The 25316-nt window shown below is 43.6% G+C and overlaps 2 protein-coding genes across 2 annotated transcripts; both read left to right on the forward strand.

Annotated features, from left to right (window-relative positions):
- The first annotated feature begins 6263 nt into the window (after positions 1 to 6263).
- On the forward strand, positions 6264 to 14142 carry LOC119291690. Its single transcript, XM_037570499.1, has 10 exons — positions 6264 to 7136; positions 8679 to 9866; positions 10521 to 11633; positions 11765 to 11806; positions 12413 to 12489; positions 12598 to 12682; positions 12777 to 12860; positions 12936 to 13037; positions 13152 to 13250; positions 13690 to 14142. The coding sequence occupies exons 1-10, from the start codon at positions 6456 to 6458 to the stop codon at positions 13813 to 13815; spliced, it is 3597 nt and encodes a 1198-aa protein (XP_037426396.1). The 5' UTR covers positions 6264 to 6455; the 3' UTR covers positions 13816 to 14142.
- Positions 14143 to 17430: 3288 nt separating this feature from the next.
- On the forward strand, positions 17431 to 18279 carry LOC119291691 (uncharacterized protein At5g64816). The gene has a single exon (XM_037570500.1). The coding sequence runs from the start codon at positions 17626 to 17628 to the stop codon at positions 18001 to 18003; it is 378 nt and encodes a 125-aa protein (XP_037426397.1). The 5' UTR covers positions 17431 to 17625; the 3' UTR covers positions 18004 to 18279.
- The last annotated feature ends 7037 nt before the right edge of the window (positions 18280 to 25316 follow it).

A 25316-nucleotide genomic window follows, 5' to 3' on the forward strand; every position in this document is an offset into this window, starting at 1 on the left:
TTGCAAGTCTACAGTCACCTACTATGTTTTATGATCCAGCAACCCCGTAGTGATAATAATCGGGACCACTCTCGGTGATGACCATAGTTTGAGGAGTTCATGTATTCACTAAGTGTTAATGCTTTGGTCCGGTACTCTATTAAAAAGGGGCCTTAATATCCCTTAGTTTCCATTAGGACCCCGCTGCCACGGGAGGGTAGGACAAAAGATGTCATGCAAGTTCTTTTCCATAAGCACGTATGACTATATTCGGAATACATGCCTACATTACATTGATGAATTGGAGCTAGTTCTGTGTCACCCTATGTTATAACTATTGCATGAGGAATCGCATCCGACATAATTATCCATCACTGATCCAATGCCTACGAGCTTTTCACATATTGATCTTTGCTTAGTTACTTTACCGTTGCCACTGTTACAATTACTACAAAACTGCTACTGTTACCTTTGCCACTGTTACCGTTACTTCCATACTACTTTGCTACTAAATACTTTGTTGCAGATATTAAGTTATCCAGGTGTGGTTGAATTGACAACTCAACTGCTAATACTTGAGAATATTCTTTGGCTCCCCTTGTGTCGAATCAATAAATTTGGGTTGAATACTCTACCCTCAAAAACGGTTGCGATCCCCTATACTTGTGGGTTATCAGTTAGTAAAGCTTCCCAAGCTAGATTTTATTGGCCTACTGATACGTCCATTTTGCATCATGTTTTCCTACTATTATTTACAATATTTTTGATCATTATAACACTTTATGATGCAATTATAATGTCTTTTCTCTCTTAATTTACAAGATTTACATTAAGAGGGAGATTGTCGGCAGTTGGAATTCTGGACCTAGAAAAACTATATCAGATATACCTATTCTGCACAACTCCAAATAAGCTGAAATTTCGGCTTTTTTGATGTGATGAGTCTTTATGGTCTTAGCACAATGGCTTTTCGCATGTCTGCTACAACAAAGTTTGTGGGCGGTGATGACAACGTGCTTTTCGCTCACTTTAGTGCTTATAGTCGTCGCTACGAGGCTATAGATCTGGATTTTTTTTTTGCGAAAATAATTCTTGTATTACTCAATCAAAGTACAATCACGCTTAACAGCGTCTAAAACGACCTCTGGTCCCCATCCAAGCCATACAGCAGTTCGGCCTTGAGTCCTCCCAAAGTTTGCCAAAACATGACTAGAGGGCTTGATCTAACTCACAAAGCAGCTGAATAAACCAATCTGGACCAGTGGGCTTGATCGATACAACATCAGGTAAAGTCCATTCAGAAGTCATTGCCTGCCATAGTGTTCTTGCATTTATACAATTACAGAATGTATGGAAAGAGTCTTCTTCACATGCACTACATATAGGACATAAGGCATTGGGTTCCAACTTCCGTTTGTTTTTCTTGCACCACGTATCAAGGGAATTATTTGCTAAGCGCCAACCGAAGCTGAATACCTTTGGCGGTGCACTGCATGACCATAGGGCCTTCCAACCATCACGTCGGCCGTCCGGGTGGTGGCTTGAGGAGGTCACGGGCCCATTATGAAGATCATCCGAAGCCAAACGGTACACACTTCTCACACTGAATACACCAGAGTTTTCTTGGGCCCATGCTATGAAGTCCTCGCCAAGACGATGATAGGGGCGAATTTTCTGGATCTCACAAATGTCGATTGGAAGAAAGAATTGCTGCAGTTTAGAGTTATCCCAATTTCCATTGTGGTCCATAAGCTCAGAAACCCATTTAAATCTACAACGTCCTTTGGGCGATATGAGTCCACTAGTAGGATCCCTTACAATCTATCTATCACGCCAAATTCTAACATTTTGGCCATTTGCGATCCTCCACACCGTCCCTTTCTTTAGAAATTCAAGGCCATGACATATTGCCTGCCAAGTAGGGGACGAGTTACCCATAAAAACGGAATCTTCCAACCTCCCATTGGGATAATATTTTGCTTTCAGTAGCCTGGCACAGAGACTGTCGGGGCAAGTTAGGAGACGCCATGCTTGGCATGCTAACAAAGCTTGATTAAACAATCTGAAATCTTTGAAGCCCAAACCACCTTGGCACTTTGCCCTAGTCATTTTATCCCATGCATACTAATGTGTCTTACTCTTTCCTTTCTCTGCACCCCAAAAATAGTTCCTAACCATGCGGTTAAGATCATCACAAACCTCGAAAGGTAGCTTGAAGACACTCATTAAATAATTGGGGATTGACTGTGCAACTGCTTTGATTAGCACCTCCTTGCGAACCTGAGTTGGGTGGCCATCAAAAGAAAACAGACCCTTTGTAAGTTTAACTTGGAGGTTCTGGAATTTACCCTTAGACATTCTCCCATCCGGGGTCGGCAGTCCAAGGTACTTCTCCTCAAAATCAACAATTTGGACATCAAGAGCAAGCTTAACCGAGTCCACGATGGTCTCAGGGCAGGAGTTACCAAATAAAACAGAGCACTTTGCAGGGTTAATAAGTTGACCTGTGGCATGTCCATAAACTTCTAAAATATTTTTAACCCGGTTGGCTTGTTGGTCACAAGCTTTGAAAAAGAGCAAAGTATCGTCTGCAAATAACAAGTGAGAGATGCCTGGGCCCTTCTTGTGATTTTCAAAGGAGAGATGTCGCCCACTTCAATTCCTTTACTTATTAGAGCAGACAAACCATCAGCAACAAACAGAAACAAATATGGGGATAATGGATCACCTTGCCGAAGACCACATGTCGGTGCAAAAGAATCCAAGATAGCTCCATTGAATTTCGTGGAGTATATCATAGAGGTCAACAAGTCATTATCCAGTCGACCCATTTGCGAGTGAAGCCAAGCTTTTGCATCATTTGCCTAAGGTATGTCCAATCAACCCGATCATAAGCTTTTGAGAGATCAAGCTTGTAAGCACAAAAACTCCTAGTCGGGTCTTTTTCCTGTTTGATATGATGTACGCACTCGAAAGCAATCTGTGCATTATCAGTAATCATACGTCCTGGTATAAAAGCACTCTGAGAAGGGGAAATTATATCATCCATGACAGGTCTAAGCTTATTGACCAGACATTTAGACACAACTTTGTAAAAAACATTACATAAGCTAATAGGACGAAAATCTGAAACCTTGACTGGGTTATGAATTTTGGGAATCAACACAATTACTGTATCATTTAGCTCTGGGGGCATAACTCCTGTGTGAAAAAAATCCTTAACAGTGGCAAGAACACTGTCCTTGAGCGTAGACCAGTTCTGCTGAAAAAAGTGTGCCGGGAACCCGTCTGACCCAGGAGCCTTCAAGGGACCGATCTGGGAAAGTGCATCGGAGATTTCTTTTTCGGTGAATTCTTCACATAACCTTTTATTTGTTTCCTTTCCTACCAACGGTGCAATAAGATCAATAATAGGCGATGCATCCAGATTACTATCCACGGTGAAGATATCCTCAAAGTACCGAGTTGCAGCTACTCCCATCGCTTTCATATCTGTGTGCATCACACCATTGGCATCTTCTAGTTTTTCACTCGGTTTTTCTTATCTCGCCAAACAGACTTAGCATGGAAAAATCTCGTGTTGCGGTCGCCGTCCTTGAGCCAAGTGACACGTGACCATTGCATCCACATGAGCTCCTCTCTGTACAATAATTCATTCATTTTATCAGTCACACTTCGTATCTCCATTCTATCCGCATTCATCAGCATAAGTTCTTCAAGTTGTGTGCGTGTTTTTTCTATTTCAAACGCTGCCAAATTTTGTTTTGCTCCACTGGCATAATTTATGCATTGTATCCCGTAAAGCTCCATGCATATCGCCTAACAAACTTTTTGTTCCAGCAGCCGACCAAGCTTTTGCAGTAACCTCCTGTAATGCCGGTTCACGCTCCCACATCACTTCATACCTTCTAATTCTTTGTTTGCAAGGCCGGTCCTCGAACTGCTCGCTAGCAACATGAAGTGGCGCATGGTCTGAACATGGAGAAGTGAGGTGCGTGACCAGCGCCTGATCGAAACGATTTCTCCATGCTGGGTTAGCCACAACTCTATCCAGACAAACTTTTACATTTGTACTGCCAGCTCTCTTATTATCATACGTATAAGGGACTCCAACAAAGCTTAAGTCAGTTAGCACGCAAAGCTCAAGGACATCTCTAGAAGCTTGCATCTGACTAGCTGCCCTTGGCGTGGCTGAAAAGTGCTTGAAATCCCACACACATTCGTTGAAATCACCAACTACAAGCCAAGGAAGATCATATTGCATGCTCATGCTCTGCAAAAGGGACCACGTATTATGACGATCTTCTACCCTTGGCTCTCCGTAGACACATGTTAGACGCCAAGGTGGGTCATCTGGTCCTTCCCTCACAAGCGCATCCATGCAACGTTGACTTGAGGAAACCACCTCAACAGATAGGGATTCATGCCAAAATAACACAAGGCCACCACTATTACCAATACTATCAACTGCATCAAAACCTTGTAGTCCCAGCCGAACTTGGTACCTTTTCATGCGAGTTTTAGACTGCCGAGTTTCACACAAAAACACCACTTTGGGGGAATGCGACTGAACCAAAGTCGCCAAGTCACGAACTGTCCGAGAGTTCCCCCCACCCCAACAATTCCAACTTAGAAGATTCATTTGTCTTGGTGGCGTTCCCCTTGGGAACCCGCCATTGTGGACAAAGGTTTTGTTTTTGTTACGTTTTGATCTGCTCTCAATCTCTTCTGTTCTTGCTTTGAAGAAGGGTTGGGAGGAACACTTTGTACAGGAGCAGTCAGGAGGAGCTGGCCCTTGGCAACGACCGAAGAAGAAATCTGCTCGCTGCTTGCTGAACCCCTCTTCCTACTAGCATCCGGATCATCATCTTTCCCATCTTTCTTGCTTGCATTGCATCAACATACATTGCCTTGCCATTACGTGAGTCATCATCTATATTACGATTTGCTCGTGCAACTGTTCCCTATGTGGCTCGTAAATCTTTGAAGATCAGAGCCGACACCGGTGCACGCCGTCACCATGTTTGGTGTGAAGATGTCCGGTCATATCACACAAAGCACACCAGTCCGGGAGGCACTCGTACTTAACTCTAAAAATCTGCCTTTTCCTCTTTCTCACAACAGAGACATGGTTCTTCAGTTTGTTTCTGACATCAAGAGTAATTCTAACTCAAGTTTCCAACCACATCTCTCCCGCTGTTATCTAGGGAGTAGAACTCGCCCGCCGTTGCTGCAAGAGCTTCAACCAGGGGCTCAAAGCCATCAGGCAAATCCAAAATTTGCATCCAAATTCTAAAGCTATAGAGATCAATGGAGGAAGGTTTTGTAAATCCATCATAAGCAGCCATTAGGACTGGGTTACCACGGAAGGTCCAGGGCCCCCCTTCCATTACCTTGTCCCAATCTCCAATACAAGAGAATTGCATCGTATGCATGCCATCCCCAAGCGATCTGAACCTAACATCTTGTGCAAGATCCCAGGTGCTGCGCATGTTCTTATAGAACCAAAAGTCGCCAAATTCTTTCGTCGTATGCACTTGCCCAATCGCAAGCCAATGGACAGCTTCAGTCACCGGCTTCGGGCATACCTCCTCGTAGACCACATCAACCAGATCATTGTCCTCAATGCCCAATTGTTTCATCAGTTCCTGGAGATCATCATCTCCAACCACCGATTCAGCCTCCACAGATGCCATGGTGAAAATAGAACCTAACCCTAGTTTACACGAGGGTCTGAGGGGAGCTCCAAGACACCGATCCCGGGGGAGCAGCCAAGGCCGGGCGACACCGCGAGGGTGCCCCTGAGTCAGCCCGAGCGTGAGCCTTGTGAGAGAACGGCGCCGGAGGATAGGAGTCTCAACGTCGCGTTGCCGCAGGCGAGAGGTGTAACCCTAGCGAGAGGGAAAAAAACTTGTTTTATGCAATGTTCTTCCATCATCTGGATATAAGTTCATGCTACTTCAACGGCACATGTTTGATATTTCATAAAAAAACAGTACTTCCTCTGTCCCAAAATATAAGAATGTTTTTAACACTACACTAGTGACAAAAATGTTCTTATATTATGGGACGAAGGAAGTACATGTTTGATGAATGTACAGGAGATTGAAGTTTTTCTCGTAGAAAAAAATTGCTATGAGAAGTTACGTTATGACATGTGCTCATCGTGCACGGACGGGGAGAAAGAAAAACGTGCGACCATAGGAGACGGGTCGTGGCTCTACGGAACCGAGCCAAACATAGCCAGCCCATCACGGAACCGGTAGCCCACCACAACTCGCTTTCCTCCCGTGACGCGGCGACGCCCGTCGATCTCATCCCGGCGCCACCGACTCGTCCGCTCTCCACTCCGGCGGATATTCCCGCGTGCTTCCCCCAATCTCCCTCGCCGTCTTCCCCAAGCAAACCGAGCGAGCCGCCCCCAAATCTGGCCCCTCTCGAGGAGACGCCGCCCGCGTAGCTTCTCCGGCCCGGCGATGCTGCCGCTGCGGCGCCTCCTCGCCGCTTCCCTCCGCCATGCTCGCCGCCACTCCCGCCTCCGGCCCCGCCGCCTCCTCTCGTCCGGCCCCGCCCCGCCCGCCTCCCCTTCTCCGCCTTCCACCTCGTCGACCCTCCCCGTCGCGGCGCCTCCCCCGCCGCGGCACCATCTCGCGCCCCTCCGCGGCCCCCGCCGCATCTCCCCGCTGCTCGCCATCTCCGCGCTCTCCGTCGCCACCGCCGCCGGGACGCTCTACGCCACCACCGACAACATCGAGGAGACCCTAGCGAGGACCAGGGCGTCCGCCGCGCGCGTGGCGGAGCAGATGCGGCACACGTGGACGGCGGGCGGGGTGCTCTGCAAGTCGCTCATGTCCGTCCTGTCGTCCGCCAACCACGAGGTGCGGTCGGGGTTCGAGATGCGGGTCGCCGCGCTGCTCGCCGATATCACGGCCGCCAGTGCCGCTCGGCGTGCGGCCATCGTGTCCGCGGGCGGCGGCGCCGTGGTCGACTGGCTGCTCGACAGCATCGTGCGGGGCGCCACGCAGGCGGAGGCGGCGCGGGCGCTCGCGAACCTGCTGGCCGACCCGTGGGTCGCGCCTGCTGTGCTCGGCCGGCCACGAGCGGTGCCCTCCCTCCTTCAGTTTATCTTCTCCTACCAGCCCAAGCGCGGCAAAAAGGTGATAACAGGTGTTAGTTTTCGATTGTTTGCTTTGCCTGATTGCTCAAATGTGGTTTGATAGAAGCATGCATTCAGTGTAATTGTGCGATGTAGCGTTCTCTTGTTCGTTGTTAATCACATCACATTGTGCAAGGGTAGGATACAAAATTTATGCAGTTTCTCTTACAGACCCTGACCATCAATTGATATTGCAGAAGTCATAGTTTTTGTTAGAGAATTCTTAATTTAGTCTAGCTTGGTTGACCATATTGGGGAAGGGTAGGATACAAAACTTATACAATTTTTGGATATAAAAACTTCCCATTGTACATCTTGACCATCAATTGATATTGCAGCAGTTATTTTCTGTTTGAAGATTTTTGACTCAATGTAGCATGGTCTATATAGCTAGGAATCAGGTGATCATGTGCAACATTGCAGGATTCAGATGTTAAAGTTTAGGATGTTGATTCCATATGAGTCTCTGCTTGCCTGATCTTTGTAATATATGTTACCGCAGTGTTAGGGTAATAAATCTACATTTGGTATGAGTTCTGAAACTGCAAATTAGCTGAACGACCTTGCCATTTTCATGGACCAAGCACCATCATGTTTAGTATATACTCCCTCTGTTCATGGACCATAAGTTTATCTTCTCCTACCAGTCCAAGCGTGGCAAAAAGGCGATAACAGGTGTTAGTGTTGGATTGTTTCCTTTGCCTGAATTGCTCAAATGTAGTTTGATAGAAGCTTGCATTCGGTGTACTTGTGGTTCTCCTATTTGTATCAAGCGCACTGTGCAAGTATAGCATACAAAACTTATGCAATTTCTCTCATAGACCTTGACCATAAATTGATATAGTAGAAGCCATAGTTTTTTTTAGAGAGTTCTTAATTCAGTGTAGCTTGGTTGATCATATTGTGGAAGATTAGGGTACAAAACTTATACTCCCTCCGTCCCAAAATAACTGTCTCAAGGTTAGTACAATTTTGTACTAAAGCTAGTACAAAGTTGAGACACTTATTTTGGGACGGAGGGAGTACAATTTTTGGATATACAAAAACTTCCCACTGTACATCTTGACCATCAATTGATATTGCAGCAGTCATTTTCTGTTAAAAGTTGTTTTGACTCAATGTAGCATGGTCTATATAGCTAGGAATCGGGTCATCATGTGCTACATTGCAGGATTCAGATGTTGTAAGTTTAGGATGTTGATTCCATGTGAATCTCTGGTTGCGTGATCATTGTAATATATGTTACTGCAGTGTTAGGGTAATAAATCTACATTTGGTATGAGTTCTGAAACTGCAAATTAGTTGTACGACCTTGCCATTTTCATGGACCATATTTATATTTTTCTTCATGCCATTGTGATCCTCTTTTCCTTTCTCCACTCTCTATGGAATTTTTTTTGTTTGATTTTTGTTCAGCTTATTTCATCTTCTTTTCCAATAGCTTATCATGTCTTGACAAATATTTTTATGTATGGAATGAAGCAGTCTATAGTTTTTTATTAAGTTGTTCTTTTCCTAATCTATCGTTCTCTTGTCGAGACAGAACTCCAGACACTCTTCGTTCGATGTATCAGATCACTCTAAAGGAAGGAGCATGCTTGTCGCTGCACTCATGGATATAATCACATCCAACTGTGATAATGCAGATTATTCGTCGTTTCGGCCTTTGTTGCCTGCAGATGCTGATATAAGAGATATTGCAGCAGCTATCGAAGTCATTGAGGAAGGGGGGATGCACTTTGATGACCATGAGGATGATAGCAGTGATGATGGTGACAGGGGATTAAAAGGGATAGGGATTAAGGTACTTGGGGGGACTACTATATTGGGATTCTCCAGAGAAAATAACTCACTAAAGATTGGCAACTCAGGTGATGATGTTTTGGAAGTTGCACAAAATAGTAGAATGGAAGTTGCCCAGAATAGTAATGGACTGGTAAACCAAGAGTCTACTGTTGATTATGTAGACATTGAGAGACTAAGTTCCCATGCTACTCCAGGCCTTTGGGATGATTTACAGAGGGAGCATGTAGCTGTACCCTTTGCTACCTGGGCTCTTGCTAATTGGGCTATAGCATCGGATCTGAACCGCACTCGTATTCAAGAACTTGATAGCGACGGGCATGCTGTGACAACTGCACTGAAAGCCCCTGAAAGAACTGTGAAGTGGCATGGAGCCTTGGTGGCCCGGGCTCTTTTAGAAGACCAGAACTTGACTTTGGCTCCTTCTGTCCCTGATTGGTCCTCAAGTCTTCTTTTAACAGCTTCTCAGGCTACTGAGAATGGCGACATGTCGTTGGCCCAAATGTCACTGTCAACTTTCCTGTTATCCATGATACGATGCAATGAGTCGAAGTTTGTGATAAGGCAGAAGGGTCTTCATCTTCTTCGTAGTATTGCAAAAAAAATAGAAAAGGAAAATAGTCAGAATGGTATGAAGGAGTCATTAGCGGTTGCCCTGAGTTCGCTCTATTCTGGTGAAGTTCCTTTGTCACTTGAAGAAGCTCAAAGATGGTGTGGCATTCTTCTTCGTTGGCTCTTTGACAAATCTGTATCAGGCACAACACATCATACATCTGTAAAAATCCTTTCATCTATACTTGAGGATTACGGACCATCTTCCGTACCGATTTCTCAGGGATGGTTAGCTCTCGTGCTTTCCGAAATTCTTGGAGACAACAAGACACAAAGTTTGAAAGGAGCCACCCCGCCTGAACCAGAACGAGTGAAGGTTATAATCTGTGCAATTTTTACCGCAAAATGTACTTTAGTGTGTGTTCCCTTTGCAGATTTATTAACATCACAGCATAAAATTGTTAGGTAGTAGGGCTGGATAAATGAGCTGCATATAAACGAATTACACAAAATGTTCAAATTGTTACTGCAATGGCAATGTCAACCTTGCATAATACGGTATATGCCATTTGTTCAGATTTAAGTTAGATTTGCCATAACTCGTAAGTATTGGGCATAGAGCAACAAATGTTCTAAACAATTTATGTATGTGAATTTTGCTAATATACTTTGAAAGACACTATAGAATGCTTCACAAAAGAGAAGCTGTTTAGGGTAGCCACATGGGGTTATCCTTGTTTGTTCATGGAGAAGTTACATCGTATTTGATTGGCAGCCTTTGAAATCCCTTGTTTGAAATATAGACATTTGATTGCAGCAACATTTCTTATTTTGTTCTGTTCAACCAGCATGTTCAGTCTTGCACTTGTATTTTACCTCTGTATAACTTAATTTTGATTTTAATGATTTGAGGGATGTGCAAGTGGATAAGTTGCCATCGTCCTGATGCAGCATTTTCTTTCAAATCTTATTCTCCCTTCTACTGTCCTAATATATATATATATATATATATATTTTTTTTTTTTTGCAGAATCAAGTTGATTATCATAATGCTTACACTGCCACACAAGTCTTGAATCAGTTAGCTACAGCGGTTGTGAAATTAGCAAGCATTCAGTTGGACCATGGTTCTGAGTCTGGTGACAAAGTACCACTTTACGATTTTCTCTCTCTTGAACCATTTGCTACAGCTGTAAAGAACTTGAACAAAAAGAGCCCACCCAAGTTTGATGCCGTTGACTCAGCCTTAGCTACGCTTAAGGGAATAAAAGCACTAGCGGAGCTTTGTTCTGAGGATGTCACGTGCCAAAAGAGAATAGCTGATTTAGGAGTTGTTTCGTTATTGAAACACATCCTCGTCGGTGACGATTATGAGAAACTTGCTGCAATTGAAGCATATGATGCATCAAGAATACGAGAAGTGCAAGACAAGAATGTGTCTGCTTCCGATGATTCTTCTACTGCTGCTACCACTGATCCCCGTAGTGTACGTGTTCCTCCAGCAGCACATATTCGAAGGCATGCCGGGCGGCTGCTTACCATTCTCTCCCTTCTACCCAACTCAAAGAAGGAAATTGTTTCTGATGATGTATGGTGCAAGTGGCTTGAGGAATGTGCAACCGGACGAATTCCTTGCAATGATATAAAGTTAAAAAGTTACTGCAGACTAACTCTGTTAAATGTATTCTGCTCCGAGAGTCAAAATACAAGAAGTGTTTCTGGTGAATATCCTGATTCAGAATGTGAGTATAAAAGAAAGTGTCCTCAATTTGGAGATGCGCTGTTCTTGCTGAATCCAGAATTACATCTTGATGTTCATTTGGGCAACAGTGGCTGTGGGATTTCAAGAGATACTTGTAAGGATGATGGATGCATTGAACATAGTGGCTCTGAAACTGGAAGCATAGAAGGTAAAGATGCTGCATCAAGACGTGTCTCCCCTGAAGTTGATGTCGTGTTTGTCCATGGCCTTCGTGGTGGCCCATTCAACTCATGGCGGATAGCTGATGACAAGTCATCAACTACTAAAGCTGGTCTGGTGGAAAGTATAGATGAAGATGCTGGAAAAGAAGGTACTTGTTGGCCAAGACAATGGCTTTCATCAGATTTTCCTCAAGCTCGTTTCTTCACGGTCAAATACAAGGTTTTTTCTCTAATTCTCTGATTGTCTCTTTAAGTTGGGAGATTTGTATCGCTCCTTTAAAAGCTTATCTGCTGATACCATTCAGATTTAAATGTTCCAAGATCCTTATTGGTTTCAAATGGTTTATGCAGACAAATTTGACACAATGGACTGGAGCCAGCCTGTCCCTTCAGGTTAGTGTTCTGGAGAGTTGTGCATGTTGATGCACATACTCCTACCTCCCTTTATCTCTGATTAGGCTTGAACAAACCTGTTAGTCAGAATACAAAATTTTCTGACTTAGTAGTGCACATAGGAAAGGACACCTTTGTGTTCCATACAATTTTTATTTTCTGTACAGATAGAGCATTTTGTGACATTTTATATTTTTCTGAGACCTTTTCACCATTGCTATACAGTACAAAAGTTTATACTCCCTCCGTTCCATAATGTAGTGCCTATAGATTTTTACAGAAGTCAAACATTACAAACTTTGACCATGTATATAGAGAAAAGTAGATACATCTAGAATACCAAATGCACCTCATTGGATACATCGTGAGTTATATTTTCAGAATATACATGTTTGGTATTGTAGATGTAGACAATTTTCTCCATACACTTGGTCAAAGTTGGCAAAGTTTGACTTTTACAAAAATCTATAGGCACTACATTATGGAATGGAGGGAGTATTATTTTAGGTTAATACATGGTTTGAGATATTTCGATGTTTTTGGGTGATGGCTTGCTCTTCTTTTCTTGCTTAATTTGCATTTATTGAGATGACTTTTGTTGTATAGGAGGTGAGCTCTATGCTGCTGAGGAAGCTGGTGGCTGCGGGGATCGGTAGCCGACCTGTTGTGTTTGTGACTCATAGGTAATGATGGCTGCTTGGTTTATAATGCTGCTTACACATGGGCTGAAAAATCTAACAGCTGAAAGAATCAAAGAACTAATATTTTCTCTCCCATCTTCATACTTGCAGCATGGGTGGACTGGTGGTTAAGCAGATATTGCATCAAGCGAAACTGAACAATTACGACAAGTTCCTGAATAATACAATTGGACTAGTATGTGTCTGATTTTGTTTGTTTGAGGGAACTAGTATGTTTTTGGTTGTCTATTCTTATGATTGTATGAGTTCTAACCCTATTCTTATGACAGGTCTTTTATAGCTGTCCGCATTTTGGCAGTAAACTTGCAGACATGCCATGGCGTATGGGTTATGTGTTTCGTCCAGCTCCTTCAGTACGTTCTTTATATGACACTCATGATTGATGTATTTCATGCGTGTATATTTTGTGACACATGTTGTTCCTGTAGATTGGCGAATTAAGAAGTGGGTCTCCAAGACTTGTTGAGTTAAATGATTTTGTGCGGCAGCGCTACAGCAAAGGACTTCTCGATGTTCTTAGTTTTAGTGAGGTAATGAAATGTTGTCATAGACTAGTGCATTGTGTTTTCACTGCCACAACACCAAGTTTTCTTTTGTTAACTCTTCTGTACAAATGTTATGTATGCTAACTGGCTTCTTAACAGAGCGAAGTCACACCAATTGTCGAAGGTTATGGTGGTTGGGCATTCCGAGCGGAGATAGTCCCGATCGAATCTGCATACCCAGGATACGGGGAGCTTGTTGTAAGTATTCTACCAGTTGGATTATCTCATTCAAATCATCGTTTACGGATATGTTATGCTTGCTTGCATTACGAGGGACTTGACTGAAACATATCGGGCTGTCTAGTTGTAACATGAATAATGTGGGGATGGCAATGGTATATAAATGTGTCCAAGTAGATGCTAGTTTCAAATATCCTAATTGCAGTGCTAAACAATATTGATATAACAACAAGTGATCTATGTGCAGTTATGTAGTTATCCCTTTGTAACTGGTGACTTTAGAGTTCATTGTCAGAGCAACGTTTATAACATCTGACCCGCCTGTTATCTTATGTTTATCCTGTATGTTCCTGTAATTTCCTCCAAACTAGAAGACAAGTGTCTCTTCAACTGAAAGGAAAAGTTGTGCCACTTGATGCAACTTGCAAGTGATGATTAATCTTATGTATCTTTGCAGGTTCTACAGAACACTGACCATATAAACTCGTGTAAACCGGTGAACAAGAATGACCCTTCATACGCCGAGACTCTGGCATTTTTGGAGAAAAGCTTGAAATCGCGTGGCAAAAGAGCAGAATCCTAGCCCTTGTTTTTCCTTGATGCCGGTTGAGCTGCAGTACAGTACAGTACATCGCTTGCATGCGGAAAGTGCACATAATTCCCATCGGCGGTATAGAGGCTTATGTTTTCCCAAGGGATTCTTGTCCCTTTTGTAGGAGATCTGGGCGGGGGCTGTATTTTATGAAGCCTGCGCCCATTTAGACACAGCGATACGTTGTACATGTTGGGGCCGAGGTGTAAATAGTTTCTCTTTCGCTTAGCCGATGAAGTAGCTGATCTGTTGTATATATCGTCTGACGCCCAAACAGTACGGGTCTTTTAATTTATGAAATTCAGAAGCATTACTACATCATCATGTTATGGTTGCTTACCCGGATGGCACAAATCCTCGTCTATCCATAGCTTTGTTCTGGTCAGTGTTTAATATTTGTTTTGCTCTCTTGTTGAGAGGTTTGGTCGATATATTTGGTTTGCTTCAGGAATTTCATTTTTTTTGTCAGACGAGAAGGATTGTAATGTTTCATTTTCTTAGGGGATCTTGATTCACAGGATTTTCAAAGCGAAGGAATAGGAAAGACACATTTGAGTTCTACATGATTTGGTTTGTTTGATTGCTTTACAGGAAAATCAAATTATTCTTACCCAGAAGTTTGATGCTTGCAAATGTTTTTGTGAAGAATAGTACTCCCTCCGTCCTTTTTACTCTGCATACAAGAATTGTTTGAAGTCAAACTTTGTAAAGTTTGACCATATTTATATGAAAATATATTAACATCTACAATGCTAAATTTATACAATATGAAAACTAAAGTCATGGCGCAGCTAATGTTGTTGATTTCACATGCACAAATGTTGGTATTTTTTCTATAAACTTGGTCAAAGTTCATGAGGTTTGACTTCAGCAAATCTTAGATGCGAACTAAAAAGAACCGGAAGGAGTGCAAAAGAATCCGTAGGAAAAATCCCTACAAGATTCAAACAATCAGCATAGAAAAACTTTCCAAGGATTTAAATCCTCGAAAATGAAAATCCTTCGAATCAAAGAGGCCCTCAAGAATAAGTCAACATAACCGCTAGATTCACGAATTGGACGCCCAACAATGCATGGTGTTCTTTGACTGATCGTTGCTCTTGATGGTGAGGATGTTATTGATTGAGAACCTACAATAGGCCATTTGTAAAGAGGAACGGAAAACCGAAATATTACACAATACTTACCTTATGTAACACGGTGGGATTATTTAGCTACTATGCACCAGAATTCTTGGAGAATATTCAACAAAGAGCCAGTTTTATTAGAGTAATTATTATGTTAGAGTTAAGCCTTATAGCTTCTCACTTTTTATGGCTTGGATCTTTAATGGCAGATCTCGCGTATAGACTTCTTTTTTTCTCTATATTTTTAGAGATCTAAACCAGGCATTTAACCCCCGATCTCCCCCAAACCATGTGAATCACCCGAAACCCCGGGTCGGACTCGTTTTAAACGATTTCCTTTCTTTCTTGCTCGGCTCTTTTGTTTCCAACATGGATAGAGAAATCTTTTTATTTCTGTTTTGGTTTTCTTCTCGTTTTTTATTTTCGTTTTCATTTTGGGTTTTCATGTTTCTATTTCTGTTTTGCTTTTGGTTTTCTTTTTCTTTTTTGTTTCCTTTTCTTTTTGAAATGAAATAAATTCAACTTATTTTTTTCCATTTCCTTTTATTCTCTTATTTTTCTATTTCCTTCTTCTTATTTTAACTTCATCTTTCAGTTTCTTTTTCAAAATATGTATAAGTATTTTATAAAGACATGTATTATTCCGAAAATGCATGGACCCTTTTTAAAATAAAACATTTTTAAAAGGTGTGAACATTTTCTAAAATTTAAAAATTAACTTTTGTTAGAATATATGAAAACTCTGTATGGATATTTTCATAACGGGTGAACATATTTTTGATCGCATGAATGCTATTTATAAATGTATGAACACTTATTTAATCACATGAGCATTTTTCAAATAGACACTGAACAATTTTAGTACATCATAAACATTTTTTTAAATGCAATTAATATTTTTGAATACATGAGAAACATGTCTTATACACAATTAAATTTTCTTGAAATACACAGCAAACTTTTTTATACATGCTGATTTAAAAAAAATACCTGAAGGACATATTTAATATAAGATGCTCGTTTTTTAAAATACCCGATGATCATTTGAAAAAATAAAATTTCTGAAAATACATGATTTTTTAAAAGTGTGAATACTATTAAAAAATACATAAACATAGTCTAACCGCTTGATTTTTTGAAATGCATTTCCAAAACATGTGAAGATTCTATTAAAACATATGTCCAGTTTTAAGTATAACATGAACATTTTTTTATATACATGAATACCTCTTTTAGTTAGATCAATATTTTTTCTAAAATGCGGGAATGCTATTTTTAGTTCCATGAATATTTTTGAAAATACATACACAAAATTAAAATATATGAATATATTTTCCAAAAAATGCAGAAATTACATTTTCCCTTAAAAAACTGTTCATACATCTCTAGAATATACTCCTACTTATCTCCAAATTATTATTATTTGTTCCATAGAAAAATATAAGAATAAAAAACGAAAGGCAGGGCAGATTATGCAGGCGCTCGCTTCGATGATTCACTCCCGGAGCAGGTTATCCCTGTTGTGGATGCGACAATGGATGAGGAGCCAACAAAAGAACTGCACTCGGGAGGGTGCCTTGCTGTCCCAGAGGAAGGTAGCAAAGGGGCCTCCACACCGCCGAAATGTCGCAGGTGGTAAAGCTGTGAGGCATTCACCGAGTTGTTTTTGTCGATACATTGAGTAAGAATCCTGCAGTCCGGAGTCTTGGAGAAGACAACGACATCGACGGCGAGGCGCATTTTGGCCCACTGAGCTTCCACAACTCTAGTCAGTCTAGGGCACCACCAAGATCCTCATCAACACGTGCAAGAAGAAAGCAGGAAAAAACGAGATATTTTTTTAGAATAAAGATTAAAAAGAGTGAGTTATAGATGCTCCCTTGCAAATATCTCTGCATTAACTATGGGGTTAGGGCATCTTCAATGTCTACCCCAAAGCGCCCCCTAAATGTCTAGACCACGTGGTTCGAACACTTTTTTCATTCAATGGGGTACATCAAACGTTTGTGGAGTAATTCAGTTGTCCAAAATCCCGCAAATCGGAGGCAACATGAGAAGGTTTGGGGGAGTTTGGACACATTATGGACAAGCCTTGAATCCACCACAAACCTACTTTTTCTCTCTCGATCCCTTCTCGCTCCTCTCTCAATTGGACAAGGTTGGAGGGCAGCCCTCTCTCAGATGTTCGTGGAAGTTTGACGTGTCTGATTTCAATGGCGTTTCCATGTGTTAGCTGTGGGGTTAGCTGACTGAATAACTTTTGAAGAAAAATAACCTAAAACACTGTACATTTAGTGTTCATCATAAAGGAAGTTTTTTTTTTAAATTTGATAATGACCCCAAGATTCTTTAGGCTGATTTCGCCGCTGTCCGATTTGATGCACGGAGTTGGAGATGGAGATGCGGGTTTCATCATAAGACATTTCCAATTTTCGGGCCGGATACGGGTTCCAGCGTAGAAGATATTTCCAGTTATAGGCCCTGGTGCAGCCCAAGTCCAACCCCGACCATCATCTCTCTCCAGTTTGGGAACCACCATTCCATCTCCTTCCTCTCCCGTGGGCGGCGGCGGCGGCTGCAGATCGAAGCTAACGACGCAGCAAGGCGGACGGTGCGAGGACGCAGCAAGGTAATTCCATCCACCCATCCATCCACCCCCAGGTCCGCGGCCAGGATGGTGGACGCGTGGTGGCCGCTGCTGGCCGCGGCCGTCCCGGCGATCGTGGCCGGCCAGGCCATCCGCGTCAAGCGGCGGCGCGACGAGGAGCAGCGCCTCAAGGCGGCGCGGGGCCGCGAGAAGAGCTCCGACGAGGTCTTCGTCTGCGAGCGCGTCTGCACCTCCAAGCGGATGCTCAAGAAGGTGGGCGCCTTCTCCAAGGACCCCATCCCGGACACCTGCGTCACCGTCTGCGGCGTCTCCGAGCTCGACGCATGTGCCGACGCCTGCGCGCGCACCGTCTGCGTCAACCAGCACCAGGTGCCCAACTGGAACGACGTCTGCCTCAAGCGCTGCCAGAGCGAGTGCCTCAAGCTCTCCTCCACCATCATGTAGCAGCGGTGGTAACGAACTGCCGTGCCTCTTATCCTGATGCGGTGTGTTCTGCTTCGGTTTACTTTCCTGCTTAGAGACTTCAGACATCTGTGGCTGTCGTTTATATATCCGCAGCGGAGGATTGGAGAATCTGAGTGAAATGGGCTTATCCTGGTTGTTATGCTCGGTTCATTCCATCGATTCTTTGAAAAATTGACCTCTGCACATATCTTTTGTCGAGATGAATCATGGTTTGCTAGCTAACCTACCATGCCCTGATTTGCTGGGCGTAAATGAGGCTTGGTTTGACCCTTTTGGATGAAACACTTGCACTGTTGAAACCCATATGCGTTTCTCTAAAGTTGCAGTTGAATTCCATATGCGTTTCCCTGAAGTTGGGGACTTGTTTAGATTTGGTGATGGCCCTGTTGGATGAAATGCTGACTAGTCGAATTCCATATATGTTTTCCAGCAGTTACTGGCATTGATCTCTAACTGAGTGTGATGCTGAGTTGTGAATCTTTTAGACCTTTTTTCAAGTTAAATTTTGTAGGCATTGCACACAGGGAGGCTTGTGCATAACAGACGGTTAAGGCATGCTGATAATGTCAAGAGAGGTCAGGGTAGACCAAACTTGATATAGAGGAGTCGGTAAAGAGAGGTCTGAAGGACTCGAATATCACCAAAAATTTAGCCATGGACAGGGATGGAAGTTGGCTATCCACGTACCAGAGCCATGACTTCGTTTCGATATCTTATGGGTTTCGACTGTATCCTGCCCCAACTTGTTTGGGACTGAAAGGCTTTGTTGATGTTGGTGTTGTTGTTGCACACAGGGAGGCTTGCTGCCCTTCCTAGTGCAGCAGCCAAAGTCGTATCATTTTTTCTTCAACCAAACCATGCTTTGTTGACAATTTTTAACAGCTATGGAATGCATTACATGGCTCAATTGTTTTAACCTTCACACTGCTATGAGCCTATTAGCTTATATATCTGGAATGGATACCAGTTGTCGAGTCTCTTATCCTGATGCAACGATTAATGCTTCAAGTTATTTGTTTACGAACTCTAGACATCTGTGTCTGTCGTTTATATATCCGGAGAACTGCAATCGTGTGAAATGGATTATCCTGATTGTTATGCTCTGTTCATTCCATTGATTTCTGCAAAATTAATCTCACATTAGTTGTCAGGCTGAATCATGATTGGTAGCTATGCTATCATGTCCTGATTTGCTAGCTGTTAACGAGGCTGGGCTGGCCCTGTTAGAAATGCTGACCAGTTGAATTCCATGTATGTTTGCCATCAGTTGCTGCCTGTGATCTCCCTTCTGAGTATGATGCTTATTTCTTCATATATATATATTTGGTGTTTTCAAGAATTTTAGATTTATGATCTTTTAGATCTTCTCAAGTTAAATTTCTTGAGCATTGCATACAGGCAGGTTTGCTTTTATTCCTAGTGCAGCATCCAAGGTGCAATTTTTTTTGCTTTAGCTGGACCATTGATTTGTTTGAGCTACGGAATGGATTACAGGACACATTTGTTTTAGGCTTATAGCCTTCCCAATTATATGACTGCAGTTTTTCAACATTGCGGACCTGCAGTATTTTTTATTCAATATGCACATGATTGTATCATCTTCAAATTGTCATTAAGCCTCCTGGAGGTACGCCCCTAAAATAAAAATTCCAGGAGTTATGTGTATCTTGCGGATTTGGCTCCATATTTTGGCAACCTGGTAGGTCAGAAGCAAAATGACATTTTCCGGCTGGCTGTAATATTATCTGTACTCGTATAATATTTGGCATTATCTGTGCCTGATTCTGACTACAAAATACGAAGATAGTAATGTGTTTCCGTGTAATGCGCTTTCTCCAGGGTGGATGCTCTTTTACCAAACAGTTTTGGTAAATCACATCTAGATGTGCCATAAGTATTGCACATCTAAATCCTATGTCATTGATCTTCCTGTGGGTATTTTTTTTCCTTTCCTTTTTATGTCACTTAGATGTGTCACCTAGACAAACCCCTTTACCAAAATGTCACAAGCCTATTTTCCTTTTTGGAAAAGATGGACATATTGGCCTTTGCATCGATGGATTGGATTGATGCATGCTATCATATATCATTAATTACTATTTAATTAACAATGCCAAGCAAAGCTAAATATTGACACCAATTAAACCGGTTTACAAAATAAAATAAAATCCAAGGCCATCCAAATTAAACCTGCCCACGGTGGTATCGATGTCCACATTCCTACTAAGAAACTCTTGAGCATGAGTTTCTGTTGTTGAGGATCGACCAAGGGTTGAACTTTGGTTAGCGAACCCGGGTTTGCGAAAAAGCCAGCCACTCCCTCTATCCACATATATAAGGCTAGTTTTTTTTTGAGGTTGCCTTTGTTGACTACAGGTTAGCACAATAATATATGACATGCATGTTACACAAAACATACCATTGAATTCGTATGAGTTTCTAGTGATATAATTTTTATGTCATAGTACATCTTATATACTAATAATTTTATCATTAGTCAAAGGCTACCTCGAAAAACGTATTAGACCCTATATATGTGGATGGAGGGAGTACTACATTGACGCTGTTATACTTCACACGCCCGGCGGGACGTGTAGGAGAAGGGGGAGGCGAGGCGGGAATGAGGGTGGAAAGAAAAAATCAGATCTTTTTTATACAAGTTGAAAGAGCAGATTGGTTCGTGGAGCGGTGGAGGTGGGGAAGGAGACGAATAGTGCCACTTCTTTTGACTCTTTTTGAAGAATCACTGCTTGGAAAATCATAATAATCGTAAAAGAACTCATTTCTTACATAGGAATTGTTTAGAATCAACCCACAATCACAGTGCATTTTAGAATCTTGGAAAGTTAATGATTCTCACGATTCTGGCCAACCCCTCAAAAGAAAACGTTTTGTTGTCAAGATTCTAGAGTAAACCCAAAAAACCCACAAAGTTCAAACACATCCCAACCAGGGATGGAGTCACAATCAAACAGTCCCTACAAAACATAGTGGTCCCCGTCCCCTACATCGCCTTTAGGGGCGGCTCGGGCGGAACCCTAGATCGAGCCGTCGCCGGCCCTCCTCCCATCTCCGACTCCCCTCTCGCCGTCGCCGGATGAGGTCGCCGGACTAAAGCCCACATGGCGGACGATGATGGCGGTGAAAGGTCGTGGATGTCGCCTAGAGGGTGAGGGGGTTGAATAGGCACTTTAAAATAATTATGGTTTAAGCTTGAACAAACGCGGAATAAAACTAGCGTTTAATTTTTCAAGCACAAAACCTAAAATAACTAGGCTTACCTATGTGCACCAACAACTTATGCTAAGCAAGATAAACAATTAAGTGATAACCAGATATATAACATGAGACACTATGGCTATCACAAAGTAAATGCATAAGTAAAGGGTTCGGGTAAGAGATAACCGAGGCACACAGAGACGATGATGTATCCCGAAGTTCACACCCTTGCGGATGCTAATCTTGGTTTGGAGCGGTGTGGTGAACGTGCGTTATATCGACTAGAGGGGGGGGGGGGTGGTGAATATGCGATTTTTATGAATTCTTCACTGAGGAATTTGCTGGTGAGGAAATTCCTAAGAGAAGAAATACTTGCAGCGGAATAAGTACTCAGAAGTAAACATCACAGAACACAAGCATAGTCATCATGATGAAATGAAGACAAGCACAGAGTATAGAAAGCGTAAACACAGGATAACACAAGAAAGAAGACGGACAGGATGAAGAAATTGAACTGAGGAAATTGAGAAAGTCTTCAGTCAAAGTCTTCAAACAGATATGAACAGGCACACAACAACAGACATGAGGAAATGAAAGAGATGAGGAGATAGAACCAGTGAGCTCAGTGAAGACAATGATTTGGTAGACCAGTTCCAACCGCTGTCTCAGTTGTACATCTGGTTGGAGCGGCTGAGTATTTAAACTTGAGGACACCCAGTCCTGGACACACAGTCCTCACCGTATTCTTCTTGAGCTAAAGTCACACAGACCTCGCCCAATCACTCGTGTTAAGTCTTCAGGTGACTTCCGAACCTTCACAAACTCGGTCACTCGGCGATCCACAATTCCTCTTGGATGCTCTAGACCTTGACGCCTAACCGTCTGGAAGAAGCACAAGCTTCAAAGGTAACAAGCGTCGGATCCACGCAGGATCAATCTCTTCAGTGATGCTCAATCACTTTGGGGTTTTGAAGGTTTGGGTTTGGGTTTTCCTCACTTGATGATTTTCGCTCAAAGTCCTCGGAGGATGGGATGCTCTCAAATGACAAGTGTCAGTTTCTCTCGCAGCACCCAACCAGCTAGTGGTTGTAGGGGCAACTATTTATAGCCTAGGGAGCAATCCGACATGATAAGACATAAATGCCCTTGTCTGATCTGACAGTTAGGTGGTAGGATATTTTGGAACTGAGCCATCATATTTTCCATGAACTGGCGATTCATCTCGAGCTGTTGGACCATACCAGCCATGTACTCAGGCGGTGGTGGGGCGTTGCCGCCACGACCACGACCAGCCGGTCCAACCGTCCTGCTAATATATAACAGGGGTAGTTCAGTATTGAGAAATTTTCATAGACAAGAATCATTCATGATGAAACATGCATAATGAAAGGAGCACGACAGATACCACATAGTAGTCGGCATAACTTACAAAAGGGGTAGGACATAGAGTTCAGTACACAGAGTTCAGTACACAGAGTATAGTACATAGACTAAGTCATCATAGGCGGCACGCAGGCTCGCGAATGCATCTAATACTAATGAGCAAGACTACATCAGTCCCAGGAGGTACTGTGAAGGTAGCTGTAGCCTGACAGCTGGTAGTGAGGCAACGGATAGTCCTCCACGTCAGTGGCCTGGGGGCCGCGGATACTCTGGTGTAGAACCCGACTCTCAGGTGGCAGAAGAGGACCAAGCGCGGGAGAGTAGCCTCCCACCTCTGGCCAACCGACACCGTGGGGCATCACGGTCCTGGCTGGGTAGATCGCAGAACGCGGCAGCTGTCTAGACCGGACAAAGGGGTGCAGCAGCGTCAGAGCCCTGTAAAGGTGCTGACGAGTGGTGTACAACTCGTGGCGAAGAACTCTGTTAGCTCGGTCCAGCCCATCAGCATGCAGAACCAGGTGCTGATGGTGGAAGGGCTCTCGGGTGACAGTGGAGTAGGCAGCAGTGTAGTATCCCTCCGCACCAACGTCAGATGCGATAGGAATGTGCATGAAAGGGGAAGTGTCCAATGCCCGATACTCTCCACGAAGGCGTGTCAGAGCAGCATGAGCAGCATCGTGGACTGCCATCTCGATGGTCACTCCAACACCATGAGCGGTGTGTAGCACGGTAGTGGACTCATACTACCGAGAGTAGAGGTGGACGATGGCACAGTACTGCTCCTGGTTAAAGTCGTGGTACTCCTCGTAGACGGTGTACTCAGGGTGCCAGCGATAACCCAGATAGGTCATCATCTCAGCTAGCACAGCAGGTGATCCTGAGGCACCAATGGCCGCAGTGTGGCACACGACCTGCCTCGTGGGTTCCATCTGAAAACAAAGATGTTTCAATGGAGTCAAATGACAATATGGGCACTATTCAAAATACTATCCTACAGAATAACTATGGCTTATCCAACTTTGGGGTGAACGTGGTAACGGGATCCTAATGTCAGAGTTAGTAAATTCGTTTAACCCGAGTAGAAGAGAGTTCAGAGCCCTAGAGTAAAGGTCGAGAAGTAAAAGATCCTAACACCACCCAATGGCAACATGGGCCCGTAAGGCACACAACCAAGTTAGTAAAAGTTTTGTAGTGACTAGACTCGACTTCGACCAAGGAGTATGGAAGGGGGATTCCTACAGGCAGTCAGCTCTGATACCAACTTGTAACGCCCCCGATTCAATCGTACACTAATCATGCACGCAAATGTGTACGATCAAGATCAGGGACTCACAGAAAGATATCACAACACAACTCTAAAACATAAATAAGTCATACAAGCATCATAATACAAGCCAAGGGCCCCGAGGGCTCGAATACAAGTGCTCGATCATAGACGAGTCAGCGGAAGCAACAATATCTGAGTACAGACATAAGTTAAACAAGTTTGCCTTAAGAAGGCTAGCACAAACTGGGATACAGATCGAAAGAGGCGCAGGCCTCCTGCCTGGGATCCTCCTAAACTACTCCTAGTCGTCGTCAGCAGCCTGCACGTAGTAGGCACCTCCTGTGTAGTAGGAGTCATCATCGACGGTGGCGTCTGGCTCCAGGGCTCCAGCATCTGGTTGCGACAACCAGGTAGAAGGGAAAAGGGGAAAAGAGGGAGAAAAGCAACCGTGAGTACTCATCCAAAGTACTCGCAAGCAAGGAGCTACACTACATATGCATGGGTATATGTGTAAGGAGGCAATATGAGTGGACTGAACTGCGGAATGCCAGAATAAGAGGGGGATGGCTAGTCCTATCGAAGACTACGCTTCTGGCAGCCTCCATCTTGCAGCATGTAGAAGAGAGTAGATTGAAGTCCTCCAAGTAGCATCGCATAGCATAATCCTACCCGGCGATCCTCCCCTCGTCGCCCTGTGGAAAAGCGATCACCGGGTTGTATTTGGCACTTGGAAGGGTGTGTTTTATTAAGTATATGGTTCTAGTTGTCATAAGGTCAAGGTACAACTCCAAGTCGTCCTGTTACCGAAGATCATGGCTATTCGAATAGATTAACTTCCCTGCAGGGGTGCACCACATAACCCAACACGCTTGATCCCATTTGGCCGGACACACTTTCCTGGGTCATGCCCGGCCTCGGAAGATCAACACGTCGCAGGCCCACCTAGGCCTAACAGAGAGGTCAGCACGCCGGTCTAACTCCTATGGCGCAGGGGTCTGGGCCCATCGCCCATTGCACACCTGCACGTTGCGTGGGCGGCCGAAAGCAGAACTAGCCCCCTTAATACAAGAGCAGGCTTACGTTCCAATCCGGCGCGCGCCGCTCAGTCGCTGACGTCTAGAAGGCTTCGGCTGATACCACGACGTCGAGTGCCCATATCTTTCCCACATAGTTGGTTAGTGCGTATAGACCAAATGGCCAGACTCAGATCAAATACCAAGATCTCGTTAAGCGTGTTATTATGAAGCAACCGCGGACGACGACCAGGGCCAGGCCCACCTCTCGCCTAGGTGGTCTCAACATGCCCTGTCGCTCCGCCACAAAGATCCACACAGAGGGCCGTCGGGACAAAGGTCCTTTCAGCCCCCAATCCGTGAATCACTCGCGGGTACTCTTCGAGCGGACCAGACTTTAGTCACCATCT

The sequence above is a fragment of the Triticum dicoccoides genome, chromosome 4B (genome assembly GCF_002162155.2).
Source record: "Triticum dicoccoides isolate Atlit2015 ecotype Zavitan chromosome 4B, WEW_v2.0, whole genome shotgun sequence".
Taxonomy (NCBI): Eukaryota; Viridiplantae; Streptophyta; class Magnoliopsida; order Poales; family Poaceae; genus Triticum; species Triticum dicoccoides.

Bases quoted from the DNA above. Each gene is read 5' to 3' on its own strand.
- LOC119291690 (XM_037570499.1), top strand. From the start codon at position 6,456: ATGCTGCCGCTGCGGCGCCTCCTCGCCGCTTCCCTCCGCCATGCTCGC. The intron at 9,867-10,520 runs GTTATAATCTGT...TTTTTTTTGCAG, and splicing joins CTGAACCAGAACGAGTGAAG to AATCAAGTTGATTATCATAA. The intron at 12,683-12,776 runs GTATGTGTCTGA...TTCTTATGACAG, and splicing joins TGAATAATACAATTGGACTA to GTCTTTTATAGCTGTCCGCA.
- LOC119291691 (XM_037570500.1), top strand. From the start codon at position 17,626: ATGGTGGACGCGTGGTGGCCGCTGCTGGCCGCGGCCGTCCCGGCGATC.